Raw genomic sequence first — 26774 nt, 5'->3', positions numbered from 1 at the left:
TAGTTCTCACGGAGACGCTGAAAAGAGTCAGAAAGGAACCTACACCGACGCTGAGTTCATCATCAAGGTAGATGGTTCTATTTTCGACCAAGTGTACCGTGGGCAAGCTGATATCTGATGGAGCGTGCAATTTCTGGTCAAACAGATTAATTCCCTCACATATTTCTCTGTAAGATAAATCTCCATTTCATCTTAAAACTCTCCTCTTTCTCATAAAATCAGTACAGATATTTTAGAAATATCTGAAGCAAAGTCCTCGATCACCGCCGAGTGATCGATGCTCATTTCCTGTGAAACTTGTCTGTTATTATTTTCATATTTTGCCAAATTAATGTAAATGTTTGATGTTAAACTTTGATTCTGAAAATAAATGACCGCATTGATTTGATGGGTCAAAGATAAATAACGTCTCTCGTTACATTTCTGTTAAATTCAATGCACGACATTACACAGTCAGAAAGATGAGGAACTCGTGAAAAAGTATGCATATATATCTCATATATTGTCATACTACAGCAGTATTGCACTCTGATGGTCTGTTGTGGTGAAGAAAGAGCTGAGCTGTAAGGCAAAGCTCTCTGTCTACGTTCCTACCCTCACCTATGGTCACGAGCTCTGGGGAGTGACTGAAAGAATGAGATAGCAGATACAGGTAGTTGAAATGAGTTTCCTCTGCAGGGTAGCTGGACTCTCCCTTAGAGAAACTGTGAGAAGTTCAGTTATCTGGGAGAGACTTGGAGTAGAACCGCTGCTCCTTCACATTGAGAGGAGCCAGTTGAGGTGATTCAGGCATCTGGTAAGAATTCTCCCTGTGCACCTCCCTAGGGAGGTGCTTCGGGAATGCCCGACTGGGAGAAGACCCAGGACACGCTGGAGAGACTATGTCTCTTGGTTGGTCTGGGAACGCCTTGGAATCCTTCCAGAGGAGCTGGAAGAGGTGGCTGTGGAAAGAGATGTCTGGGCCTCCCTGCTCAAGCTGCTGCCCCGTGACGAGACTTCGGAACAAGCGGAAGAAAATGGATGGATGGATGTACAGGAATTTTATTCTCATAGTATCTTTTCAAACTGATTTTTGTACATTTTAAATCTTAACCTCTCAATGAACTTGATTGCTCTAGTTATTGTGTGATTCTGCACATTTCATATTTTCTTAGGTGCAAAAATCTGTCTATAATTTTGAAGGTTCTTTGGTTAATACAAAAATTATTTTTATTTCCAAAGGATGAAAACAGCACCTCTGCCAATATTGAAAATCCCCTCAGCTTAAAACCAAATTAAAATAAATGAGGTGTTGCTGATCAAGTAGAACAACCAGTTTTTAAAATGAAACCATATTCCCAGAAATTTCAGACGTAATAAAGAGTAATTAGTTCTGAAATGGTCTGATGGCAAAAACATGTGATTCTAAGTCACACTTCAAAGCTTCATTTGAAATGATTTGATGTAATTCTTTCATGCAGCTTGACTAAAAGCGAGCAAAGTAAAAATGCATGCACACATGTGAAGCTTGCAGACAAAACGAAAATGAAGCAGAAATGTAAGTATTAAAAATGTATTAAGAAAATTTGTCTATGCATTATGTGAGATGAGTGTCCACAACTTTTAAACCATGACACAGTATGAATTAAAAACACCAAATGCAAACCCCTGCATTTGCTCGCAAAACCTCTAAACTTGTTATTGGTCCAAACACGAGATAAATTGCAGGCCACAAACATCACAGAGAGTCACAATACCAGAGTCAAACTCTAAACTCTCACCTTTAACCTTTGCACCATCTCCCTGATGTCCAGCGCACAGCCATCTGGTACTCTCACTGAGATATGGTCCCCTCTTCCGTAGAAGATCTTTAACGCCAGTCGCTCCGGTGTCCAGCCGATAACATCTCCGCAGAAACAGTTAAACACCACATCTTTGGTGGAGCAGTCTACGAGGAGCACGTATTCGTCCGAGATGCCCAAAGCGCAGGAGAGCTCTGTACCTCCTCCACTGAAGTCCTGGGCAAAGACTCTCCAGGCGATGGCCCCTGCAGCCCCCAGCTCGGCACCCTCTCTCGCTTTCGAGCGCTCGCGTTTCTTATATGCAAGGAAAGTGATGATGGATATTCCGGCCGAGTCGAGCGGCACGCTGCTGACGTAGTTCTCAGCCAGGTCTCGCAGATACTCCTGCCGCGTTCGTGTTGCCATGGTGTGGAATTTCTCTGACTTGTGTGCGGCATTTTCTGCGTTGATGACTTTGGCTAAGAGGAAGTTACGAAAAATCTCTGGGTCACGGAAGGTAACGCCGTTGGGGATGGGGGGTCCAAAAGGGGGCACGTCCTTCATCCGTGTCACAGCAACACTGAAGGAGACAGTAGAATGAAAGTACATGAAATAATCATGTAATGCATAAGAAGAACTTTTGTTTGTTGTGCTTTAAACATTTACCTATAGCAGGAGTTGTCAGAGCAGGGGTTGTGCACACGAACAATAACAAAGACGTGCTGGAAATGGGAGCGAATATTCTGAGGGGTGAAAGGCAGCGCTCCTGGCTCTTGAAAGATTATGGTGACAATGTCGTTTCCTATGTGTCTCTTTCGCAGGAGCTGGGGATAAGAAGAAAGATAAAATGACAGTTCGATAAAATAACGGGTTTTGCAAGTGTGACGTTCTCTGTTGGACACAAACCAACAGCTCTTTATGTAATTTGGTTTTGCCTGCTGTGGGATTTATTTGTGTCTGCATCTCTGTGTTCATGTAGGAAACATGGCACACGGTCCAAGCTGTTGCTGTGGTGCAGTGCATGCCAATCCTCTCTTCATCTGCACTCAAAGTGTGAAAGTACTAATTATGTAATGCAGCCCACTGTTTGGCCACTGGAGCATCATTCACTTCTACTCGTAGGCTGCAGCAAAATAATTTGCATTGAGCTTTGAATAATGTACAGCAACACGAAAGAAGTTGGAATTTTATTTGTTTTATATGCTTTTATTAGCACCTCGACAATTTTTGATTTCAGTATTTATTCTAATATATAGCAACGTGTTGATATACAAGACTAAACAATTACCAACTGTAAGACTGTTGTGCAGCACTAGATGGTTTTCAGCTTTTCAATCTTTTCTGAAAAACCTTCAAAAGCTGCTTTCATATGACTGGCTTAATTCTTCTGTATTTTGAGGTCAGATGCTGCCATCTACAGGTTTGTCTGATGTAAGTAAATGACATTGTCTGCTGCATCGTCTGAACCTCTGGATGGAGTTATTGCACCGTTTATAAAACTACACCTTCTGCCTAAATGTTTTATAGCAGCATTCAACTTTTCAAACAGTTAGAAAGTGATATTTGTGGTTCAGTGACCTGTTACAAGATCTGTTTTGACCAGAAAGTGAAAATGCTATTAGCTATTAATAGCTGTGGGTATAAACAACAATAAAGTCCACTAATTTATACATTAGTTTTATATGAACGTGACTTCTGAGTCGTTTACTCTAATCTGCATTATTTGTGCTGACATAAAATGTACAAACTAATCCTGAGCACCTACAGGGCTTTACAGAGCACATGTGCACACATGTGAGCTTCTCACGCACACACACTTCAGCCAACTACCAAAAAAGTTATTTTACATGCAGTTCTACACACAACGACACGTTGTAAACACTTGAGAATGAGAAGCACGGCTGCTATGTTTGAATAAAAAAGCCCCAATAAAGGGAGAAAATATACTAATAAGTACTCACTGCTGAGCCCCACCCAACTGTGAGCCAGTTAAAGGCGGAGCGGAAAGGGAGAAAAGCCAGAGCGGACAGAGAAACCACACAAAACAAAGGCTATAAAAACACAAGAGGCTAAATTAAAAAAGGAAAGAAACTAAATTTTTGAAGACGGCACAAGTAACAAGTTTCAACTTCTTGGATCATAGCTGTTTTATGATTCGAAGGAAAAGGCAGATGTTCAAAATAACAACCACAGGCGTGCTTTGAAAGGCTTTTGGTGACTACAAAAGGTGGCTGTGTGTGTTTTTCTTTCACATATGCATAGCAGTGTTTGCCCAGCTCCAAAGCACACAGGCTCAGGTAACTGAGCTCTGCTGAATTTGGGTTTGTAAGCTTTTACCTGCTGTGGGTTGCTGGGCATGTATGGCAGCATGGTGGAAACGTGGAACATAACCTCGTAGCCCTGGTAGGTCGTGTAAAGGGAGTGGGTACCCGTTGAGTCAGCTGCAGAGGAAGAAGATATTTTTTATTATCGTAAGTTAATTATAGATGACAGACAGTGTTGAACTGGAGTTTCTGGTTCAGATGTGTCTCCAAAACAACTCATCCAACCTTTCTGGCGGTGATGGCAGTCTAATTATTATGACTTTAACCTCTAGATTAACTCATAACTTCATTTTTGCCCGCCACCATGAAAGGTGGGTGATAATATACATGCTTGTATATCAGTTAGCAAAATATCTCATGAACCACTGGACACGTTTTAATAAGACTAAGAGAAAGTAATCCCTACTGTTGATTAACTTTTGGAGTCAACCTGATATAAAATGGCTGCCAGAGGGCACAAAAATGGCATAACTCAATCAATTCAATAGATACTGAGCTAAAACTTGGTGTGGTAGTAGCCGAGAATCATCCCCAACACATTCTCCGAGCACTAACTGATTGTGCAAGAGCCTTGTTTTAAATTAGAGCACGCCAATGAAACGGGCGATATGCAGTACATCAATAAAAGCTACTTTCATCTGTAAAACTGATCATTTTAAGTCAATCAAAAAGAAATAAACTGTATTTTGAAGCTTATTTTGCCAACCCCCCCCCCACCCCCCCAATGGATTTCTTTGAATACGAGAACATGTACTGATGTAACAGTAAAATGAAAGACGCTCACTCTTTGTGTCGAGCTGTGCAGCGTATTTGTTGAATCCTTTGAGAAGCACCTTCTCCCCCAGCAGCTCCAAGAAGGCAGAGAAGGCAGGTGATGCCTCCTCGTTGTTGTACATCTCCTCCTCTGTGCTCTGACCCGCTCGGCACAGAAGAACACCCACTTTGTGCTTTTGACTCAGCTGTACACACAGAACGAACACGGTTAAAACAGTACAGTTGAAACCCCTTGCATACATACAAAGCTAATGTCAGCAGAAAAGCATTTAGCTCAGCTGTAATGTGTGTTCATGAGTTGCTTACTCACTCACAAAGAGCACAGTTTCACTGTTGTATAAGCCACCTACACAAACAAGCCACCTACTGCTGGCAAAATACCTTCATCCCGCACTTCGCTCATCGTTAAATAAAAGGTGAGATAACATGGCCGATCATTAAAAAAAATTTATGGTTACACTCGTACAAAATCATGACACCCCCTGCTTCAGACAGTTTCACTACCCAAAGGTTGAACTTTAGACCACCAATTAATCTGGTTTAGAGGTTTCACACACACAGACACCATCTCAACATACTATAAGCCACAGTTTCACCTTATCAGGTGTTTACACACTGAGTGAATGCTGACTGTACTGAGCCTTAGGGAGGCTTTGAATGAATCAGCAATCCACTACCAAACTTTATTGGTTAAACCCCCAAATTTATTGCAAATGCAGAAACATTAAACTCACCCCTTGCTCATCCAGTTTAAGGAGTTGCTCTGTGACTTTGGCAGTGCTGAGCGCCTGTCTCAAACAGGAAACATTTAACTCGGGGACGACCTGCTCCAGGACCTCTCTGAGAAGAAGACCTTTAACCGTACCGTGTTTCCCCTTGGACGCTACTGCATCCTCCAAAATGGAGCCTCGCAGGGTCACGAGCTACGCATGGGAGGAAGAGGAGGTTAATTCAAACTGGCAGCAAAATATCTACAGTAATTTAATACAAGACACCCTGTTTATATATCAGAGTCAGAGTCAGTCAGAGTTTCTTTATTGTCATTCGCACCACATGTGGTACATGTGGTGGAGCGAAATTATGTACACAGGGTCCCAGTTACATCAAACAATAAAATGTATAAGAAAAACAGTAATAACATCTAAGATATGAACTACACACATATATACATATATACATATATATATATACACACACATACACACACACACACACACACACACACACACACACACACACACACACACACACACACACACACAGTAGTCCCTCGTTTATTGCGGGGGATCCATACCCTGAAGACCTGCGATAAGTGAAAAACGGCAAAGTAAGAATAGTAGTAAAAGCAGTAAGTTCTAGTTTATTTTAGTGTATATATATATATATATATATATATATATATATATATATATGAAGGTGTTTTAAACCCTTCCCACACTCTTGTAATATTCTAAACAATGTTTCTAAACTCCAAATGCTCTAAAAGAGCACAGAATGTCATGATTTCAGCTCCCTGCCTCCTCAGCTCTTTGCCACCTGCAAGCGCTCTTGGCCACGCCCACTTCTCCGCTCTGCATGGTGAACAGCTGATCAGCTGCAGCAGGAAGTTTATCCTGCAGTATGGGCTGCACAAAGGTGCAGCAGGTGTTAAATAATTTAAAATAATTTATTTTAAATAAAAAATCCATGCCAATCGTGCCGCTCATCAGTCAATCAGTCAATTTTGTGTCATGTCCAATCTTGTTTTGAAAAACCATGATAGAGCGAGTCCGCAATAAACAAACTGCGAAGTAGCGAAGGACCATTGTATATATACATTTCAAAATGATTTGGTAAGCTGGATTATTTCTCTAACAGACATCGAGTTGATGTGAATCCTGCAAAAATACTAAACAAAACAACAAAATTAAAATCATACCAAAGATGTTTAGTGATCAAGAGTTCTGCTGCTCTGTTGCTTTTTTTCTGTCAGTGATTGTGTTTAGAGTGGAGGGTTGTGAACTCAATAGCATTGTGGAATAATACTTTAAATTGAGAAAAGCTTCCAAGAAGGGAAGTGAAATGCCTTCAACTACAACATATAAATCTAGTTGTTATATACATATATATATTTTTTCATTTGCTAAGTCCAAGTGGATGACTGAGAATCCACACCAGCATATTGTGAATTAATATTCCACTTATTGTTGAGCAGTCACAGTGCACCGACTCCTGCTGAGGGCAAATTGACCCACTAGAACACAGTGAAACTATAATCACACTGGATCAGTACAGTTGGGAGGAATGGGCTGCTTGCTCCTCACCATGCTCTCTCACATGTGGGTTTATTAAAAATGCATGACAGGCTCTGGTGCTGGTGGGGGCCAAAGAGACAGCTGAACCTCAGAGACTCGGATCTGCCGCAGAGAAACACAAACCTGATTGACAAGCAGCTGAAGTTATGAAGCTTTTGTTTCAACTTGTCAGCTGCTGTGCGACGGTGGGGAAAGTGACATGCTGAGCTGGAATATCAGAAGGGACTGTGACTGTTGAAAAATGCGATGGAGAGCGAGAGAAGGACGAGAGAAAGAGGAGGTCTCTCCACCTTGCTGTATCAGCAGTGCTGCGGAGTTAAATGACAGACTTACAGAGGAGGGATATTTGAGATGTGCTGTGGTTTGAGTGGGAGAGAATAAATTCAACAATCAATCTCGTTTTTTTCCCTGTGTGGGAACAGCAGGCTTGGCTGCGCTGGCTGCCTCTGTTAGCTTAGCTCTGTGTTCTTGAGCAGACGGGCTCCATTGTTGTAACAGAGTTAAAAGTGATGAGGCCAGGCAGCCATGTAATCCAGCTAAAAACAACACCACACCAACCACACAGAGGGATAAACTCAGTCCAAGACTGCACAAACCAATGAACAGGAGCATGCTTTGTTTCAGATTTAAGAGCTTTGGACGTTTGAACAATACGTTTTATGATTAAGTAAATTCTAAAATAACAAATAAAAACAATTATGTATTGTGTTATTTTATAAAGGTAAACCAGAAAAGAAAAACTTGCAAATAACTAGAATTGAACATTTAATTGATAAATCAATCAGTCATTTATTTACCGGCAATTCCCTTCTTAAGAAAATTTCTTGTCACTTAATGTCATCAAATTGTGGAATTGGGTAATAGAACAATATTAGAATAAAGTGAACATCTTGAGATTAAAATTCAAGATCAATAATCCAGGTAAAAAAAAATCCAACAAAGTTGAGTCAGGTCCTCTGGATGGTTTATTTTTTGTTTAAATGTTTCGTCCTTCATCCAAAAGACTTCATCAGTCTGAGGAGCCGCAACAAACTCAGTCTCATAAGTGGCTTAATCACATGGTGGGTCAAACAATTTGATGGTGATAAGATGGTTTCTGGAGTCCACCCTCTCCTCCGTAAACATCAGAGTTCATGCTCAACAATTCAGGTAAAAAAAATTCAATAAAGTTAAGTCAGGTCATCTGAATCCAGAAACCATCTTATCAAACTGGTTGGTCCACTATGTGAGTGTGCTACTTATGGGACTGAGTTTGTTGTGGCTCCTCGGACTGATGAAGTCCTTTGGATGAAGGACAAAATATTTCAAAAAAAAAAAAAAAAAAAAAAAGAAACATCCAGAGGACCTAACTTAACTTTGTTGAATATCTTGAGGTTCTAAAATCAAATTAAAATCAATTTTTATGATGTGGCTCTTCTTCTGTTTAATAATTATTTCATAGACAAAACTTTGGGGCAACAATAATTAGCTTACTTAAATAATAAATGCGTTTACCCTTAAATTAGTCAAAATTCTCAGTTAAACAGCTTTGAGAATTATATTTGATGCTCTGGAAACAATTTTATGTAACTAAATTTGCAGAAGCGTCTTCAACAATGTCTATGAAAAACTGGAAATAATCTACAAGATTTTTATATATAATAATAAAGTTCTTATAATAAGTTTTCAATATTACCAGTGTGTCATTTTAAGCACTACCAAGATTTGATCCACCTAAGCAGACATGGGTGAGGGGCCAGTTATTTCAGCCAAAGCCACCCGTGTTTGATTTGTCTTAAATGTGTTGAGACTTGAACAACTGGAATTTTCCCACTAGTAAGATGGAGAGCGGGTGAGCGTAGGCTGAGGTGGGAAACAGCCGATGTAATAATCAGGGCAGAGGACACAAGTTGTCACAGGTAAGAGAGGATAAACTGAAAGTAGGTGAGGAACTAACTTGAGCGTGCTTCCTGTGGCTGACTCACCGCCACCCTGTCACTCATAAATCTTTAGGACAAACACACACACAGATAAGTGCTTACCTCACTTGTTCTAACAATGATGCGGTACTGGTACTGGTCTTTCAGGTCTTTGGTATCTTCCAATCTCTCCCTGCGTAGGCTTACGGCAACAGCTCCCAGCTTACCATCGGTCCCAAAGTAGTTTGAGTGCTCTGGTGAAGGACAGAGTTAACCAAGGCTACATTTTGTACTGTGGAGAAATATCCATCTGTTTATGTCTAAACATGAGCGTGTGTTATGTCTATGGCTACATACATCAGCAAACAAAATCAGTTAAGGGTGTTCTTGGTAAAAAAAAAAAAGAAAGAAAAGAAGCAAGCTCTGACATGATTTATTATCAAAGGGAAGCAACATTTCTCAACTCCTAAATGCTGTGTTTGTTATTTGATTCACAACGTTTTAGACAGCCAAAAATAAAAAAATAAACTTTTGTTAAAAATGTTCAAATAAAATTAAATACTGGTATTATTATTCCTTAATAGTAAATTGGTTATCTTCACATTTTGGAGCATCACTCAAACAACCTGGAGACCTGGGAAATTGTAATGAACATTTTTATTTATTTTAATATGTTTTGCATAACCTTTAGTTAAACTGGATAGGATATCTGATACTTTACACAACGCTAGACTAAAAAAAGGTGCAGTGATAGTCAAAGGACAAGGCTAACGCAATGGTTAATTTTCAGGTAATCAATACTCAAGTAATTAAAAATCAGTTTAGGTAGGATAGGAGACGACCCAAAAGAAGAGATGTAAAACAATTTGACTACCAGAATGTAATCACTAAAGGATGAATGTGTCCTAAATCTTTGTTTATTATTCTATGACTAGTAGATATATCAGCAATCTTCACACACAACTTGCACATCCTTTATCAGAGCTCCTCAGATAAGCTGCTAACTCCATCACCACAGGCAAAAATGGGACTCAAAACACAAATGATCTAGAATTATCCAAACTCTTGAGGAGGAATCTACCTTCCATGAATTATTCTCCATTTCTTGTTTGACTGGAGTCATTTGGGAAGTCATAGATGTTAGGAACCTCATGCCTATTGTCTTTGCCATGTCCTGTGGTAGAGATGTCAACTTTTTGAAGAAGATTTCAGATATGGACACAGGACACGACACAGCAAGCACACATCCCAGCAGCATTCAGGAGGACAACTAAGCTGGAATGGAGTCAGCAAATGTACATATTTTTGGAATGTAACCTTTGTTTGCGTCGCTGCAGGCCTGTGTCTCTCTCACAGACACACATACAAGCTCGCTTGCCTGCACACACGCTCCTAATAACATCTGGCACTAATTAGTATGGAGCCAGATGATGCTTGCCAAGGGGGAAGTGTCATCAAAAGTGTCTGAAGAGGTGGTGCTGACAACAAATGCCCACATGTATACACGCACGCACCAAACATGTTCTTCCTTCCTGAAGTCTGACACTAAAAGCCAGGTGTAAAACAAAGCTGAGCTGGCTGGTGTGTTAGGTACTGGGTTGGACCCTGAGGCAGGTGGTGCATCGTCAGTTTTAAGTTTGCCAACTGTTCAATGGTAGCTACATGGGTATTCAAAACTGCTGGAGGATTACCAGTTTGTCCAGCTCTGCTCATGCACGACTGAATGTTAAAAGTTGTAGGATGCAAAAACTCTGGCTTTGGATGCTCAGACAATATCTACTGTAACTCACAGATAAATGTCTGTAACCGTCTAATTTAGAATATAAAATTATCTAATCATACCAGTATGAATTACATAGGGCTGCAAAAAATTCAAGTATTAGATGAGTTTGGGCAAGCGAGTACAGTATAGCTTGTTTTATGTTGTTCTTTATGAAGTGTTGTTTTAAGATAAAATCATATCTTACATTTTAACTATGGTATCAATTTAAAATAAATATCTGAATTACCTTTCCCATGGAAGTAGTCTCTGTAGTAGCAGGCCCCCAGGTCAACATGCTCTATACTGTACAGTTTCAGTTTTTCCAGTCTTTTCACTTGCTCTTCAATTGGTATTTCCAACACCGACATGCTGGCGTTACTTTTCCTCAGCCAGCCCCTACCTCCATCTCTATCTCCTCCCCGCTCCACTGATGAACTGAGGAAGCTGATGTTTCGCTCTGAATTCCCCCCTATTTCATTTACAAAGTGAGGGCAGGAGAGGAGCAGTGGGCTTGAGTTGTTGGTTGATGGCCCATCCAGAGGGTCCATAGCCAGAGAGGGTGTTGGGGTGCCCTGATCAAGGTTCAAGGTCAGATCCTCAATGCTGGAGTAAATGGGATCATTTAAGTTTGGAGCAGAAGATTTGCTGGAGAGGGACACTGAAGCAGCTGATGCACCTGTGGCGGTGTTCCTCCTCTGGGTGACGAAGCCCCGCTGAGCTGCTGCCTCATGGAGGTCAAACAGGATGCTCTGAGCGTCAAAATGGACAAAGCTCTTGGGACAAACCCACGGTTTGTAGGAGGCATCTGTGAAACCTTTCCCTCCCCGATCTTCATTAGTCTCTCCTTTTCCACCATCCAGCTCCCCTCTACTAGAGCTTCGACATTTTCGTAACAAAGAAGAGGTCCCCAATGATGACTCTGTTCCTCCACTTTTCTTTCTGACTCTCTCAGTACCATCCCTCCTTCCCGTTCCTGGGTCATCTCCATATGTGGGACCTGGTGAAGGAGCAGAGGGTAGAGATGCCCTAAGCGACAAGTCTTGGGGGTGCAGCAGCTCCCCTATCTGTACGGGTGCTGAGCTGCGCTGGTCAGGTCTCTCCTGGTGTAACTGGCTGAGCATGTCAACGATACACTGCTCAGGAATGCTCTGGATGTCAATTGAAGAGGTGCTGCCATACTCTCTGAACCGGTTCCCCATCCCACCACCTCCATGGGCTTCAACCTTGGAGAAGAAATGTGTGACAACCATGAATATCAATCAATCTACAAATTAGATATTAGTGCAGACCACATGGTTAGACAGACATTCTAAACTAATTACCATATTTTTAGCCCTATAAGTCGTTTTTTGCATAATTTGCATGCGCTGCGACTTATACGCCAAAGCGACGTATTTATGGATTTTTCCCCATATTTATAAACCAACTTTTGGCTGAGATGACAGTTTTCATTCAATCTGACTGAAAATATTGAACACTACCATTTTCAGCCGCTAGATGGCACTCGAGTAGTATGGCATGCCGTTGTATCATGTAATAGGTAAAAGCGGCTATTAATGATACAATCGGCTTGCCATAGCCTCCCACCTTCGTTCTGCTCACTTGGAGCAACCATCAAATCGGCTTCATTTCGCTGCACCACCCCAGCAAAATACAGCTGATTTGACCACTGAAGTCCTTTTATTAAGTAAAAATTCAATTAAGACACACCTTTACTATAAAGTCGAGCTAACAAATAATTGTTTTTAGGTGTTAATCTTGTTAAATTTAGAAGAAACGAGCAGCGACTCGTTCCTCTGTGCACTCCTCCTATTTCCGCTTATCAGCTTTTGAAATGCAGCTGAATTGACCGTCAAAGTGCATTTATTAAGCCAAAGTTAGACAGAGACCAGACCTTTACTATAATTTTGAGCAAACACAAATGTTTTTAGGTGTTTATCTTGTTAAATTCTTAATAAATTCCTTCCATACACGCCCCCATGGCCGCCATTTGGCAGCCAATCGATTTTTGGCACAACACTGGCCCACATTTCCGGGTTCATCCCACATTTCCAGGTTGTCAGCGGTGACGTGTAACAAACGAGACACGTCAGCGTTGACGCATTATAGATGCGACGTATATGGCGAAGCAACGTATTTATGGATTTTCCCACTTTATTAGACATATATAGACTGATGCGACTTATAGAGCGGTGCAACGTGTATGGCGGAAATTACGGTAGTTGTATTAATTTTCCACTGACCTCTGACCTTTGCTTTAAATAAACATTCTTTGTATTAATATTTATGCAAAATAACAGAAAAAAACCTGAAGATTCACCTCATTTTCATCTTGTTCACTCAGCGTCACTTCACTGTTGGAGCGCTGTCTCAAAGGTGGGAACACTCTGAAGATGAGCGGTGAACCTCTGAACTCCACATCCTTCGACCGTCTTCGGGGCAACCTGGCGACACCTCCCCGCACCAACTTGACATCAGAGGAAAGAATTGGAGATGAAATGGAGCAGTCGTCGTAGTGATTGCTACCATTTTGCCCATTTTCAAGCAGCGACTCCCGGGACTGCGCACGACGTGGAGGCCATTCAGCAATCCGTGCACGAACACCCATTTTGGGCATGGAAATGCGTGGTTGGATTGTTGGGTCTGCTGGGCTGGGAGCTGGGAGGCCATTAGGGGTGTGACGAAACGGTGTGTGTTGGGGCAAACCTCCACCTCCATCTAGAAGGTCTGAGGAGGTGCAAGTTACCCCTCTGTCTTTGTAACTGTTCATGACACCCCAGGAGAGCTCAGGGCAGGGGGGCAGTCTGCAGGCATCCCATCTTAGGAAGGGTTGCTAGGGAAAAGGGAACGGAAGGGCCCCACACACACTCTTCTAATGGTGTTGTGGCTTCCAGCATCCAAGCACATCGCTTTTAACTAGAAGGTAGAAAAGATTTCAACGGTGCATAGTGGGACTGGTCTGAATAAAGGCCGCTCCTCTTCCCCTGGCTGGGTTATTTCCAGTATTCTGTGATAAGAGAAGAAAAAAGGGAATTTAAATATCCAAATAAAACACCTTAAGAGTATCAGCTTGGAATTGTTTTTAATGTAAATAGAATGAACAACCCAAATATACTAAACAAAATCAAAGAAAACTTTAGCATTGGTTTGAGAAATGCGAGTCATTCCACTGTAAAACACTGAGGTGAGGGGAGATGACAGCGGAGTTCTTATATTTGGGGTAATCTTCAGGAGGGATATTATCATCACTCGTTGGTGCGCTTATGCACGCACACACAGGACATGAAGGTTGTGGCTGCTTTGCTGCAAAGTAAAACATCTAAAATGCTTCAGCTTGTATTAACTTATGAGCATAGAGGTAGTACAGTCAATCTGGTGCCTTTACACACAGATTATATTTATGCATCTTTCAAAAGTACCATAAGTGTTTTGACTAATTTACATAGACAAAGGAGACAAAGAAGCAACACAATTTCTAAACAGTGATGTAAACAACAATCAATCAGAATTTTGTGCAATAAGTTGTAAAACAGTGAAAGGATTAAATAGTGGACGACAGAAAAGGACAAGAACATACAGAAACTCAGCATCAGCCCGAGGGGTGAGGCTGAGTAAAGACAGAAATAGGAAAGAGTCGGGAGAAGCACGGAAAGAGCGAAGCATTGCTCAGTGAACCACGTCGATGTGCTTCAACATGACAGTCACACAGCATCAAATCTTAAGAAGCCAATAGCCTTGTAAGAACTTTGGCTTATTTAGAAGCTGTTTTTGTTTAAGCTGATGCTTAATGTAGTTTTATTTACAAGTCCTGACATTGTGATTGGTAACCTGAGTAACTAATCTAACATGTTTTTTAGTAATCATTAGGAAAGAGAAAACATTTAGGCCAGATGCTTTGATTTTGAATAGTGTAGTTGCTGAATAGTGGGTACGTTTTCTATGATGTGGTGATGACTGCTGGGTGAAAGTGATGTCAGGATGGTTCATACTAATTTATTTTATTTCAGTTCAGTTTATTTATATGCTGTCAAGTCACAACAGAAATCATCTCAGGGCACTGAACAGAAACATTCATATACTACAGACCTAATATACTGATAGCTCTTCTCTCGTTGTTGGGTGCTGAATCCAGCAGGACATGTTTTACGGGGGTTGCCATGTATTTTTGAAACCGCAGTCTGCACACGAGCACTGTGGGGCTTTGAGCCCCACCTCCTCCCCCACACACAATCATGTTTTGACCTTTCTTTTAAAATTAAACAACTTGCTATAGCTGTGTTAGAAAAACAATTATTTGAACAAACAGAAGCAAGATAAGAACTACAAAAATCAACAAGAGTCAACACCTAAATAAATGATCCGAGAGGTTTATTTTAATTTCTTAACAAGGGCAATGTTAATAAGGGCAATGTCTTGTTTGGGTGGCTCAGTCGGTAGAGCTGCTGCCTCTCAGCGAGAAGATCGCCAGATTGAATGGTGACCGGGGGAATTTCTGGGTGGAGTTTGCATGTTCTCTCCATGCATGTGTGGGTTTTCTCCAGGTACTCCAGTTTCCTCCCACAGACCAAAAACGCATGTCAGACTGATTGGTAACTCTAAATAGTCCCTAGGTGTGAGTGAAAGCGTGAATGGTTGTTTGTCTCTATGTGTCCCTGTGATGGACTTGGACTTGTCCAGAGTGTCCCCCACTTCTTGCACATTGACTGCTGGATATGGGCACCAGTGACCCCCCACAACCCAAAAAGGAAAAGGCGGGTAAAGATATGCAGTACGAAGTCTACTTCAAATACAATATTTAGTTCATAAACAAATGTGAAAAATATTCCAACAAGAATTTTATCGAACTTTGAGCAAAAAATACATCACTGTGTTCTGTACTTTAATTCTTGTTATAAAATATCTTTGTTAGATTATTGCATCAACATTTTAAATTTCAAGACTTTTTACTATTACTCAGGGTGAATGATATATTTTTAGTGCATTTGCATCAGTTCATACAATCTTACATTTAGTTTAAAGACGGGCCTACTGACACTCAGTATCGACAGTGAAAACACTTAAAACACATTTTATAAAGATGGCAAAAGAAAACTTTTCTTTTGGGGGGAAAAGCTAAGACCATGTACCAAATTCTACAAAGAAATACAAATATGTGGTTCAAATAGTCTGAGAAGGTCCAATATTTTGGAATGAGAGTTAGAGAAAATTCTGTAAAATGTAGGAGTTGCCCAAGTCTATAAGTCTATCTATGCTGTGTGCCATTGTCAGATTAAAGCAGCTATCTCCATAAGTCTCTCTTTAAACTGCTGAAGTCACTGAAATAACTAGACTGAGTTAGCTCTCTGAGAACACACACACAAACTGAAAATACAGCGCTTTAATAATGAACCCTAGTTTGTTTCCAGGGTTTAAGATGTAATAGTTTCCCTATTTGGTTTATAATACGATTCAATTGTTTTGTCAGTTTTTTTTTTCTTCTTCTAAAACAAAGATTTGATTTAGATTCAGTAAGAAAATAAAAGCTTACGCTCCTATTTTCCCAAGTTTGCATTTTAAGCTTAATTGGTTGTGAATAACTCATTATAAAGCACAATCTGCGTAAACAAAGGCTGCTCAGAGAGGGTTGTGTGTGTTTTATGATATATAACATTTTTACAAGTCCTTGCAGAATTTGTTTTTGGCCCCTGCACTACATTCCTTTTTTTCTCATATACACAGAGATAGACACATGGGAACCACCCAACAAATCTCATTCAGAGCAAACAGAATCCCACTATATCCAATAAAGCACACAAATGTGTCACGTCTTTGTTTCTGGAGGAGCACAAGCATTTCCGGGCCAAAGGCTCCGACTCTGATCATGCTTTCTGACAGAGTCTGCCCTTATTCAAAAGGCTGTCCTGTGATCCCCTACGAGACCCAATCCCAGATTATCCGCCCCAGCTGCAGGAGCTGGAGAATGACTTCATTATGTGCCTGATGAGAGAGGCAATGGAGAAAGCGTGGTCTGTTTTATCAGTGAGAAACACACCTACGTTTAACACCAACAGACACAAACTATGGTCTTGGGCTCACACAATGGCAATTGTAACATTAGATAAATATGTGTTGCATATTAGAATGAATTGACAAAATAAATGACATTCAAAGACAAAGAAGAAATGAATAATTTCTCCCTCTATAGTAGAAATTGGGTAAATGTATTCAGGATTGGCACAGATGTCAGAAGATTAAGAGCAGATATTTAATGTATTTTAATTACTCACATATTAGTGATTAGTTAGCACAAGGATCTACCTCCCTCGCTCTGACGCTACCATTTATGTTCCTTCATTCTCTGCACACAGGCTCTGACTTGCCCAGCATGATGCAGGGCTTGGCACATGCACCGCAAACACACACCGAGGTTGGTAATTATGCTCGTTAGATGGTAGTAATGACAGAGCAAGCAGAGGAGGGCAGCTTCCAAAGGAATGAGCGTAATCATTGTGGAGGAGGCGCCGCCGCTGCTGATCACTGGTATGTCACAGCAATGCAGCAGACCTGTGATCAGTCAGGATCGAGGCAGTGCCTTTAAATCAGAGATAAGCAGGGATCGAGCTGCCATATGTTGCAGCAGGGATGTATGTCAACGAGCAAAAGTCAAGTGATTTACTGGTACATGCAAAGACTGAAAGACTTTTAAGAATCAACAAAAAGCATATACTTTACACAGTTAGGAAAATTCAAGCGGTTGTGATAAAAGAAAAACGTTCCAGCATGTGTTTAATAGAGCAAACTGAAGTCTGAGTTAGGTTAAGGTCTGGTTTGAAGAGCAGATGGTAGTACATATGACAGACAGACGGCAGATAGAAGCATGGGAGAGTATGACGCCATGATACGACACAAAGCATCACTGCTGTCTGAGAACTGCACCATCCAGCATTAAAGTCATATGAGGGCAGAGAAAAGATCAGGAGACTGGCAGCTCTTCAGTGACTAAAAAGTAGCCTGCATATAATTAAAATATCATGGAAAAATTGTTTAACTTCCATAATTCCATTCAAAAAGTTAATCTTTAATAGATGATAGATTCAGGGCCCACAATTTAAACAATTTCAAGTATTTATTTGTTTATTTTTACATAATTTGGGCTTCCAGCTCATGAAACCCACAAAAACGGGATTTCAAAAAATTAGAATACTGTGGAGAAATCAGCTCAAATTTTGCAGGGCATGAATGTTTTAAACTGAGTGTGACACACTAATCATCTACTAAACTCAAAGCACCTGCACAGGTTTCCCCAGGTGTCATTAAATTGCTTCAGTTTGTTCAATTGTCTCAGTTCGGTTCAATAAGGGAAAGACTGCAGACATGACTGGCCAGAAGACCATCACTGATTCCCTCCATAGTATGGGTAAGCCACAAAAGTTCATAGCTAAGGAGGCTGGCTGTTCACAGAGTGCTGTGTCCAAGCATATCAATGGAAAGTCTAGTTGAAGGGCAAAATGTGGCAGGAGAAAATGCACCAGCCAAAGAGATGACTGTGGGCTTCAGCAGATTATCAAACAGAGAAGATTCCAGAATCTGGCAGAGATCCAGAAAGAGTGGAATGAGGCGGGAGTCACAGCTTCAAAAACCACCACATTCAGATGCATCCAGGAGATGGGCTACAACTGTCGGGTTCCTCAGTCCTCTTTTCCGATGAAAGTAAAGTTGTGCCTTTCATTCAGAAATCAAGGTCCAAGGGTTTGGAGGAAGAAGGGTGAGGAACAGAGCCCATACTGCTTGAGGTCCAGTGTGAAATATCCAGTCAGTCATGATTTGGGGTGCAATATCCGGTGCAGGTGTTGGTAAACTCTGCTTTCTTAAATCCAAGGTCACCGCAACAGTCTACCAGAATGTTTTAGAGGACTTCATGATTCCTTCTGCTGATGATCTGTATGGAGATGCAGATTTCATCTTCCAGCAGGACCTGGCCCCTGCCCATGCCACCAGAAACACCAAAATCTGGTTTGATGTCCATGCCACAGTGCTTGACTGGCCAGCCAACTCGCCGGACCTAAACCCCATTGAGAATCTATGGGGTATTCTCAAGAGGAACATGAGGGGCACCAGACCCAACAACAAAGAAGAGCTGACAGAAAACATCAAGGAAATCTGGGTTTCCATAACTCCCAGTCAATGCCACAGGCTGATTGCCTCAATGCCACATCGCATCGAGGCAGTGATTAAGGCAAAGGGATTCCCAACCAACTATAGAAGATTGACATATCGCTTTGAAAATACCATATTTTGACTGATTTGTTGTAGGGGTGCACCGATTTATCGGCCCTGATTTCTTTAAATTTGGGAAATTGGCCGAAACTTGCATGAGAAACCGATTTTACCTATTTTTTTTGTTTGTTTTAACAATAATTGTCCAAACTTGATTTATATTTCAGAGCACTACCTCATGGCCAGTTAAAACAAGTTTGTATTGTTTCTAGGATATTGTTCAAGAGTATGTTTTTCAATAAAATAAGATTGGAAAAATTGAAGGTGCATTGTGACCTTATAACACCTGACAGTGTCGCTTATAAAACAAAACCGGACAAAATCGGAATCAGCAGGTCAGGCTTTTTAGAAATCCGTGCTCGGCCAGGAAACTGCAAATCGGTGCACCCCTAATTTGTTGTGATCCTAATTTCTTTCTTTTTTTCTGCAAAAACTGAGTAGTGTGGGCTGATGTCTCCACAGTATTCAAATTTTTTGAAATCCTGTTTTGGTGGGTTTCATGAGCTGGAAGCCCAAATTATGTAAAAAATAAAAAGATAAATACTTGAAATTGTTTAAATTGTGGGTCCTGAATCTATCATCTATTAAAGATCAACTTTTTGAATGATATTATGGTAGTTAAACAACTTTTCCATGATATTCACATATCTTGGAAAGGGTCTGTATATATATATATATATATATATATATTGTTATTACTGTATCAGAAGAGAGAAGATGCAAGTTTGAGGTTTAGATTCAAGGTTTACTTCAGATTAAAGAGTAGTTGAAAATTTTGTAGAGACTGTTTCAGTTTATTGAGTGAAAAATGTGGACTAAGACTTTCTAGTATGCTGAGACTATGGCTAAAATAACTTGTCAGGCAGCCTGAATAACTCATTTACAAAAAAAATCGATTTGATGCTTCATTAAATCCATGTGACTGCATAATGCTTGGGGACCACCATGTTTCACAGGGGTTTTACTGTCGGAGGACATGATGATATAAGCTTCTGTGCAATAACAAAAAAGGGAGAATAATAAGCAGAAAATCAAAGGAAAAAAATAAAAGTTTGAGACTATAAGAAACAAAAAGGCAACAAAGAAGTTTAAAAAGAAAAGAAGTGTGACAAGATTAAACAAAGGCAGTTTTTTTATAATGTGGTAAGTTCATATTTTTTGGCTTGAATATTTTACTGTTTTTTTGTAGTGAAACTTGAAGGAGACAGTGCGTCTGCATTTACCTGACATGACTGAAGTAGTAACTTGAGTTTCCTCCACAATACAAGATTTGACAGACAAATTTGATCTAATGTGCGGCTGGCTTGCATGCTAAGCAGTGGCTCTTGTTTATGTGGAAAATAAGTTTCTTCTTCCACATCAGTTTGAATTCTACTAATTGTAGAAAAATGTGTTTTTGCCCATATTGCTCTAATAGTAGTATATGTGCCAAAAAATGAACCAAAAAAAAAGTCTAGTTGTGACTATAACTGAAAAGAGGGGCTAAAACCTCGAGTCCTACAGGAAACACTAAAAACAACAGTGACAGACCAAAATATCAGGCTGGAAGGAAACGCTCAGTTGAAGCCTCGGACTCTGTTCTATATTGGGCTTGTTAAGTCTGTTTGGGTTATCTGGAGGAGACATCTCTCTCACTCGCTCTCTCAGACCAGAGCCTTATGAAGCTGCAGTTCTCCCAGAGTCACCTTGTTTTCCTCACAGATCTTTCCTCTCGTCCCATTCTTATTGTCTCAATTGATTTACTTCCACACTATTTGCTGAATCTCGCTGAAGTTGCAAGTGTCAGTTCATTCTGACTGCCAGTTTGTCAGGCCGTTGTCCCATGATACCAAGGCAGTTCATGAAAAAGGAGACTAACGGATGGAGTGGAAAGACTAATTTTGCACGCAAGCACAGCCAGACATTGATGTAACAAGGAGTTAGCAGATGGATCGTGAGCTGTGGCCCACCAGTCATCATTTACTGGTTTATTTGTGGAAAAAGCACAAGATTTACAATTATAGTGTGTGTGTGTGTGGGGGGGGGGGGGGGTGTGACTAGAAAGCTGTAGAGATAACCAATAGAATAGAAACAAAAAGGAGAATAAATGTAAAGTGATATACAGAACATTACCACAGATAATTTACTTTCTCTTTTAAAACATGTGAAATTTTCTTTATATTTAGTTATAGGCTGCACTGAAGATCTCAAACAATAATGGCCCCATATTTACAAAACAGAAGGTTAAAGTTAAAATAAAATTCGGACAACTCTTGCAGCAATAGTTCAAGTGCAAGTCGAAACGCTTCCTTAAGCAGACAAAACAAATGTGCAGTACATTTGCACATTTACATCAACAAACAGAATGAAACAAACTAAATGCTTTGTAAAGCATTTTTGGACACACAGAACTATGTGAAGCCCTGATGTAGTGAAAAAAGTATTTGTTTCTGAGCGTACATGCCTGTGAAGAATGTCTTTATGAAAGCAGAGCATGTATCAAGTCACCTGCCTTTCTTTATCTGAACTAAAATGCAGTGGAGGAAGTGCTTTATCTACAAACTAGGAATATAAAATGTCTACACACTGCAAAAGAAATGTTATATAAGTTATTAAGTAAATTAGTATTTAAACAAGTCTTTTAATCCCATTTTTTCATAATTAAATTTTCTGAAAATCAAGGGGTACACAAAAGAATGATTATAGTTAAACAAATCATAGAAAGCCTCTTATTTACACAATGAGCTTACATGAAGACAGTTCAGATATGGCCTAAAAGCAAAGAACTGGTCAGCTAAATGTTCCTCCAAAGTTTTTAAAAACGCAGATCAAAACTGACAATAAATATATTTGTGGGCTTAAAGAACGACACATAATATGCAGCAATCGTACCTTGTCTGTTGTCAGCTGTGCTGGTGAAGCAGGCGAGGCGAGGTCTGGCGTGACTGTGTGGGCAGAGAACGCTCAGTATTTTAATCTGCAGGGGGAAAAGAGAAATTGATGTTTCAGAAAACTGAACTAGACTTCTTTTTATTGCTCTGAACTACGCTTCCTTGTGGAAGAGTAAAGTCTGTTTGTACATTTTAGTACAGGTGTTAAAATGATTTCAGGCTTGGTTCAAGTTTGAATGGCGTGCTTTTTGACAAGCCAGCATAATATAGTATATATAGTATATATGTCCAATTTTTAAATAAGCTACCCTTATTTGTTAAAGTAATAAAAAACATTTCTGGTATTTTATATTTTATATAATCTGTGTGAGAGTAACATCTAAAAGGTATGTATGTGTTTCTACAGGGAAGACGTAATTAGGTTTGTGCTGAAAGGGCTATCAATATGGACATATCAATTGTTGGAGAGGATTCTGAACAAAAATGCCTGAGGCGATCCATCTGAGCTGAAGCTGAACTGTAAACAAGTCAACATGCTATTCATATGGCTTGAAGACTAATTTGGTTGGAAACATGACACATTCATTCAACCTTTATTTAGACAGGTAAATCCCATTGAGCCTCGAGGACTCATTTACAAGAGAGCTTGTAAGTGCAAGTCGAAATGCTTGTTATGATCTATCCATCATTTAACATCCAAGACTCTTGCATCAGCATCACATCATTGAGGCGGCTGTGGCTGCAGTGATTATAGCAGTTGTCCTCCAATGCAAAAGTTGGGGGTTTGATTCCAGCAGCAGTCACATGCTGAAGTGTCCCTGGGCAAGACACTGAACCCCTCATTGCCTCCGGCATGTGTCCCATTGGTGTATGAATGTGCTCTAAAGCAATGATTAGTCATTGTAAAGACGTACAGTAGTAGCATGCTGTATGAATGAGTAAACACAGATTGTAAAGAGAACACATAGCTTTTGCAGATGAAAAACTTTAAGTAACAAGAAAACGCCAGTGGACATGTTCATTTAATCTGTAAATAAAGGTAAAAAGAAACATGTGCATCAACCTCAATGCATTTTTGCGTGGTTTCCCTTCTCATCCCAAACTCTGCCATTTTATTGCTCTGTTTAATGCAAAGTCAGATTTATGTCGGAGAGAAGGTGACGTGGAGGAGCACAATGATCAGTAGGAGGGAGGGTTTCTCATGAAAAAAATAAAAAAAACTGGGTGATATGAAGCCAAAGAAGTGGGAGGAAGGAAAATGGCAAACATACTGTCCTAAGGGGAAGAACCATTACGGTCTGGCAAATACAGTTTTAATCAATACTGATCAATCAGGCTCCACTTATCCTGCCACACAAACGATAATAACTTTGGGAGTAGAGAGGAGGGGTTGGATGGGGGTCAGTGACCGGGCAAGTGTCTATTTTATCGCAGCAAAGTATTGCTCTGAAAACCAGCAGTGTCAGCATGGATGTAAGGCTTATGTTTCTCTCCACAACCCTGAAAATGAAATTAAACTCCAAGTGAAAATATCCCAACCATAGCAAGGTTTGCAATTGCCTACTTGCAGCACATGTGAGAAATACTGGATTCATCCCATCACACAGAACATGCGCTTAAGGATACACTCACAGGTAAGAGCCCCAAGCACATATCCACACTAAATATTACAAACTTCAAGAAATGTCACAAAGAAACTGACTTAAATTTCAACGGATTAAAAAACTGTGGACAAACTCTTGATTGAAGGTAATTCAAAGAGACTATGCTTTCCTTTGTCTTTCCTATGTGTTTGATCAGAACAAAGTGAAAATAAGAAACTTTGGTACAAGACTTATACTGATTGTATCATTTAACATCAAAGACTCTCGCATCAGCATCACATCATTGAGGCGGCTGTGGCTGCAGTGATTATAGCAGTTGTCCTCCAATGCAAAAGTTGGGGGTTTGATTCCAGCAGCAGTCACATGCTGAAGTGTCCCTGGGCAAGACACTGAACCCCTCATTACCTCCGACGTGTGTCCCATTGGTGTATGAATGTGCTCTAAAGCAATGATTAGTCATTGTAAAGATGTACAGTAGTAGCATGCTGTATGAATGAGTAAACACAGATTGTAAAGTGCTTTGAGTATCTTGACAAGATAGAAAGGCGCTATATACTCCATTCAGATAAAGGGAGCTGGCTAACTAGCTTGCTGTATGATGGCCTACAAGGTCAACTTCTACAGTGGCTGAGCAGACATGTAATGCGATATGCAGTACACTCGGGAGTAGGAGTGGAAAACAATAAAACTTAAATGCACCCCTAAATTCTTTAATGAATCTATTTTTTCTGCACCCTTAATAAGTACAGTCCATTTACCATTCCATTTACATAATTGATTTACTGTAGTAAATGTATTGAGTCAAAGGGCAACTGTGGTAAAAAGCTAAACTTTTGTGAAGACCAAAAAAATGAAAACAACACATTTGATATTAAATTTCTTCAATCTATAGAAGAAAGAATATTTACAAAGAATACAGAAGATTAGCAAGAGCAAGTTTTTGTACTGAACATTTTTTGAATCAGCAAGATACACCACAAGTCTACATCCTCACAAGTTGAAGTTGCACTGTCACGTCTTCACAAAGACGATAGTTGTGAAATTGTAAAGTTGATTATTTTCACCTCTGCAACTATTATTCTTCAACTAACAAACTGGACAATATCTAGTGCTTTCCATCTTTTTTGTATCAACAAAACAGGCATCTGAAAAATAATGCTTTTAAGAACGCACACAACTTGTTTGGTCAGAGCAGCAGAAGTTCAGAATAGGATTCCTGAAGACCACAATAAAGGCAAATGACCTTTGTGGCCTCCAAACACCATAAATAAACCTCTATGGGTAGCAGCATAGAGTCACTTGGGGTGACTGCAACCCTGCTTACGTCTTGAGCATCTGCTGTATATTTAGTAGAGGAGTTGTTCTGTGTGGCTCTGAGAGTACTGCCAGACAGAATCGCTGTCATACAGCCAGAACAGAGCTGGCTTAACCCCCTCTCTGCATGTCTGAGCAGGCAGTATGTTTTTTGTAAGGATATTAAGATGAGTTCAGCATAAATGATTTTTATAAATAAATAAATCCGTCTGCCAGAGGCATTAAATAGAAGAAATGCTAATCTTCTCTCATTACAGTAGGGGTGCAGCTACTACTGACAGGATAAAATGAGGTTGTGTGTTTGTGCGTCTGCAGGCATGTCTACATCTTTAACATGATCAGCATTTTGTTGTGGTTAGGACGGATTATTGTCACTTTGACGCAATTTTTTATTTTTTGCTTTGTCAGTCCTCAAGACATCAGCCTACTAAAGCTTGTACTGACATCCACAAATTACAGCAGTACATCTCTGGTGCGCTGGGGAGAGGTAGTGATGGTGTTTCAGCTTTTGCATCTCCCTTGGCTGCAGTGGATTGGTAACATGTGAACACATACAAACGTTTATCGTTTATTTATTTATTACAGTTATGACTTTCATGGGGGGGCACAGTAGGTGGTGCTGCTATGTGGGCACCATGCCCCCCTTGGATAATAATAGGGAGAAATGTTGAACAAATATATGTTTATATTTTATTTTTAAAACAATTACTTGAATCTTTAATTAAATTCTAATGACAATCTAATCAGTATTTTTAATTATTGTTTTACTCATTTTAAATAGGACTGCTCAAACAGGTTACTATCAAAATGCAGATATTTTTAGTGTATACTGGCAGGTGTGTCTGAGTTAGTATATTTATATATTGCACAGTAAGCTGGAATGTGCGATGACACATCTCAGTAGATGAAGGAAGCAAAGGAATCGACACTGGGAAGTGGAGACATCCATGCTGCTGCTCTGTTCTGTGATTCTTACAGCAGAATCTTCTATTGAAATTGAGCAATAAATGTGCAAGCAGCAAACACAAACAAAAAATTCCTTCTAGCATCCTTCCTCTAAGTTTCACAAATGAGTGATGCATAGCTTTGTTATGAAGAGTCCCACTTTGAACATCTTCAATTAAATGAAAGCAACACAGAGTGGCAACATCACATGAGGGTAAAGTGGAAATTGTGTATGAAACCATACAGGTTAAAGATAAAACAATCTGATAATTTGATCAGTTAGAAGCAAATCAATATGAAAATTGATTAATTTTTGTATTGTTTTTATCTGGTACATGTCAAACAATATTAATAATGAACAATTTAAGATGATGTGGACCCCAATTGTAATCGTAAATTTTATGACCACTTCATTCAACCTAATTATTCTACTACAATCAAGAAGATTTATGTTAAAATGTCTGAGGCTGAAAAATACAAACATTATATATACATATATTTATACATTTATATATACATATATTTATACATTTATATATATACATATATTTATACATATATATATATATATATATATATATATATATATATATATATATATAAATAAGTTATTTTATGGCAATTACTACAATTATAGACATTAAATATGGTTATGTAGTAATATGCATAGATCTGCTTACAGCAGACCCACTTGAAAATGCTGCTGTAGCTGTTTGATTGGTATGCTGGCGCTGGTTTCCATAGGAACGTGAAGGTGCACCAGCAAAAAGACGTATGATGTAGGCGGCTGCCCGCAGGCAGAGAGGACACACAACCTGAGAGCAGAGCTGTAAAATAATAACAACCAAAGCAGTAATGCAGAGAGCACAGCCATCATCAGATGATCATATTGTAGCCTGTTGTGTACCATCACTGCAGCTAAGACCACACACACACACACACACACACACACACACACACACACACACACACA

At 39.9% G+C, this 26774-nt stretch overlaps 1 protein-coding gene across 1 annotated transcript in view; it reads right to left on the bottom strand.

Annotated features, from left to right (window-relative positions):
* Positions 1–26774, bottom strand: part of sipa1l3 (signal-induced proliferation-associated 1 like 3) — a 97307-nt gene that overhangs the window by 30407 nt on the left and 40126 nt on the right. Inside the window, exons 3-11 of the mRNA XM_037677513.1 lie at positions 21940–22024; positions 13133–13819; positions 11060–12035; positions 9174–9304; positions 5593–5781; positions 4869–5043; positions 4098–4201; positions 2427–2584; positions 1761–2340 (exon numbers count right to left, since the gene is read on the bottom strand). Coding sequence (XP_037533441.1) covers positions 1761–2340; positions 2427–2584; positions 4098–4201; positions 4869–5043; positions 5593–5781; positions 9174–9304; positions 11060–12035; positions 13133–13582 — 2763 coding nt within the window. The 5' untranslated portion in view covers positions 13583–13819; positions 21940–22024. The remainder of the gene's footprint in view (positions 1–1760; positions 2341–2426; positions 2585–4097; positions 4202–4868; positions 5044–5592; positions 5782–9173; positions 9305–11059; positions 12036–13132; positions 13820–21939; positions 22025–26774) is intronic.

The sequence above is a fragment of the Nematolebias whitei genome, chromosome 6 (assembly GCF_014905685.2).
Source record: "Nematolebias whitei isolate Nwh7 chromosome 6, NemWhi1, whole genome shotgun sequence".
Classification (NCBI taxonomy): Eukaryota; Metazoa; Chordata; class Actinopteri; order Cyprinodontiformes; family Rivulidae; genus Nematolebias; species Nematolebias whitei.
This window is presented reverse-complemented; position numbering and strand designations above follow the sequence as displayed.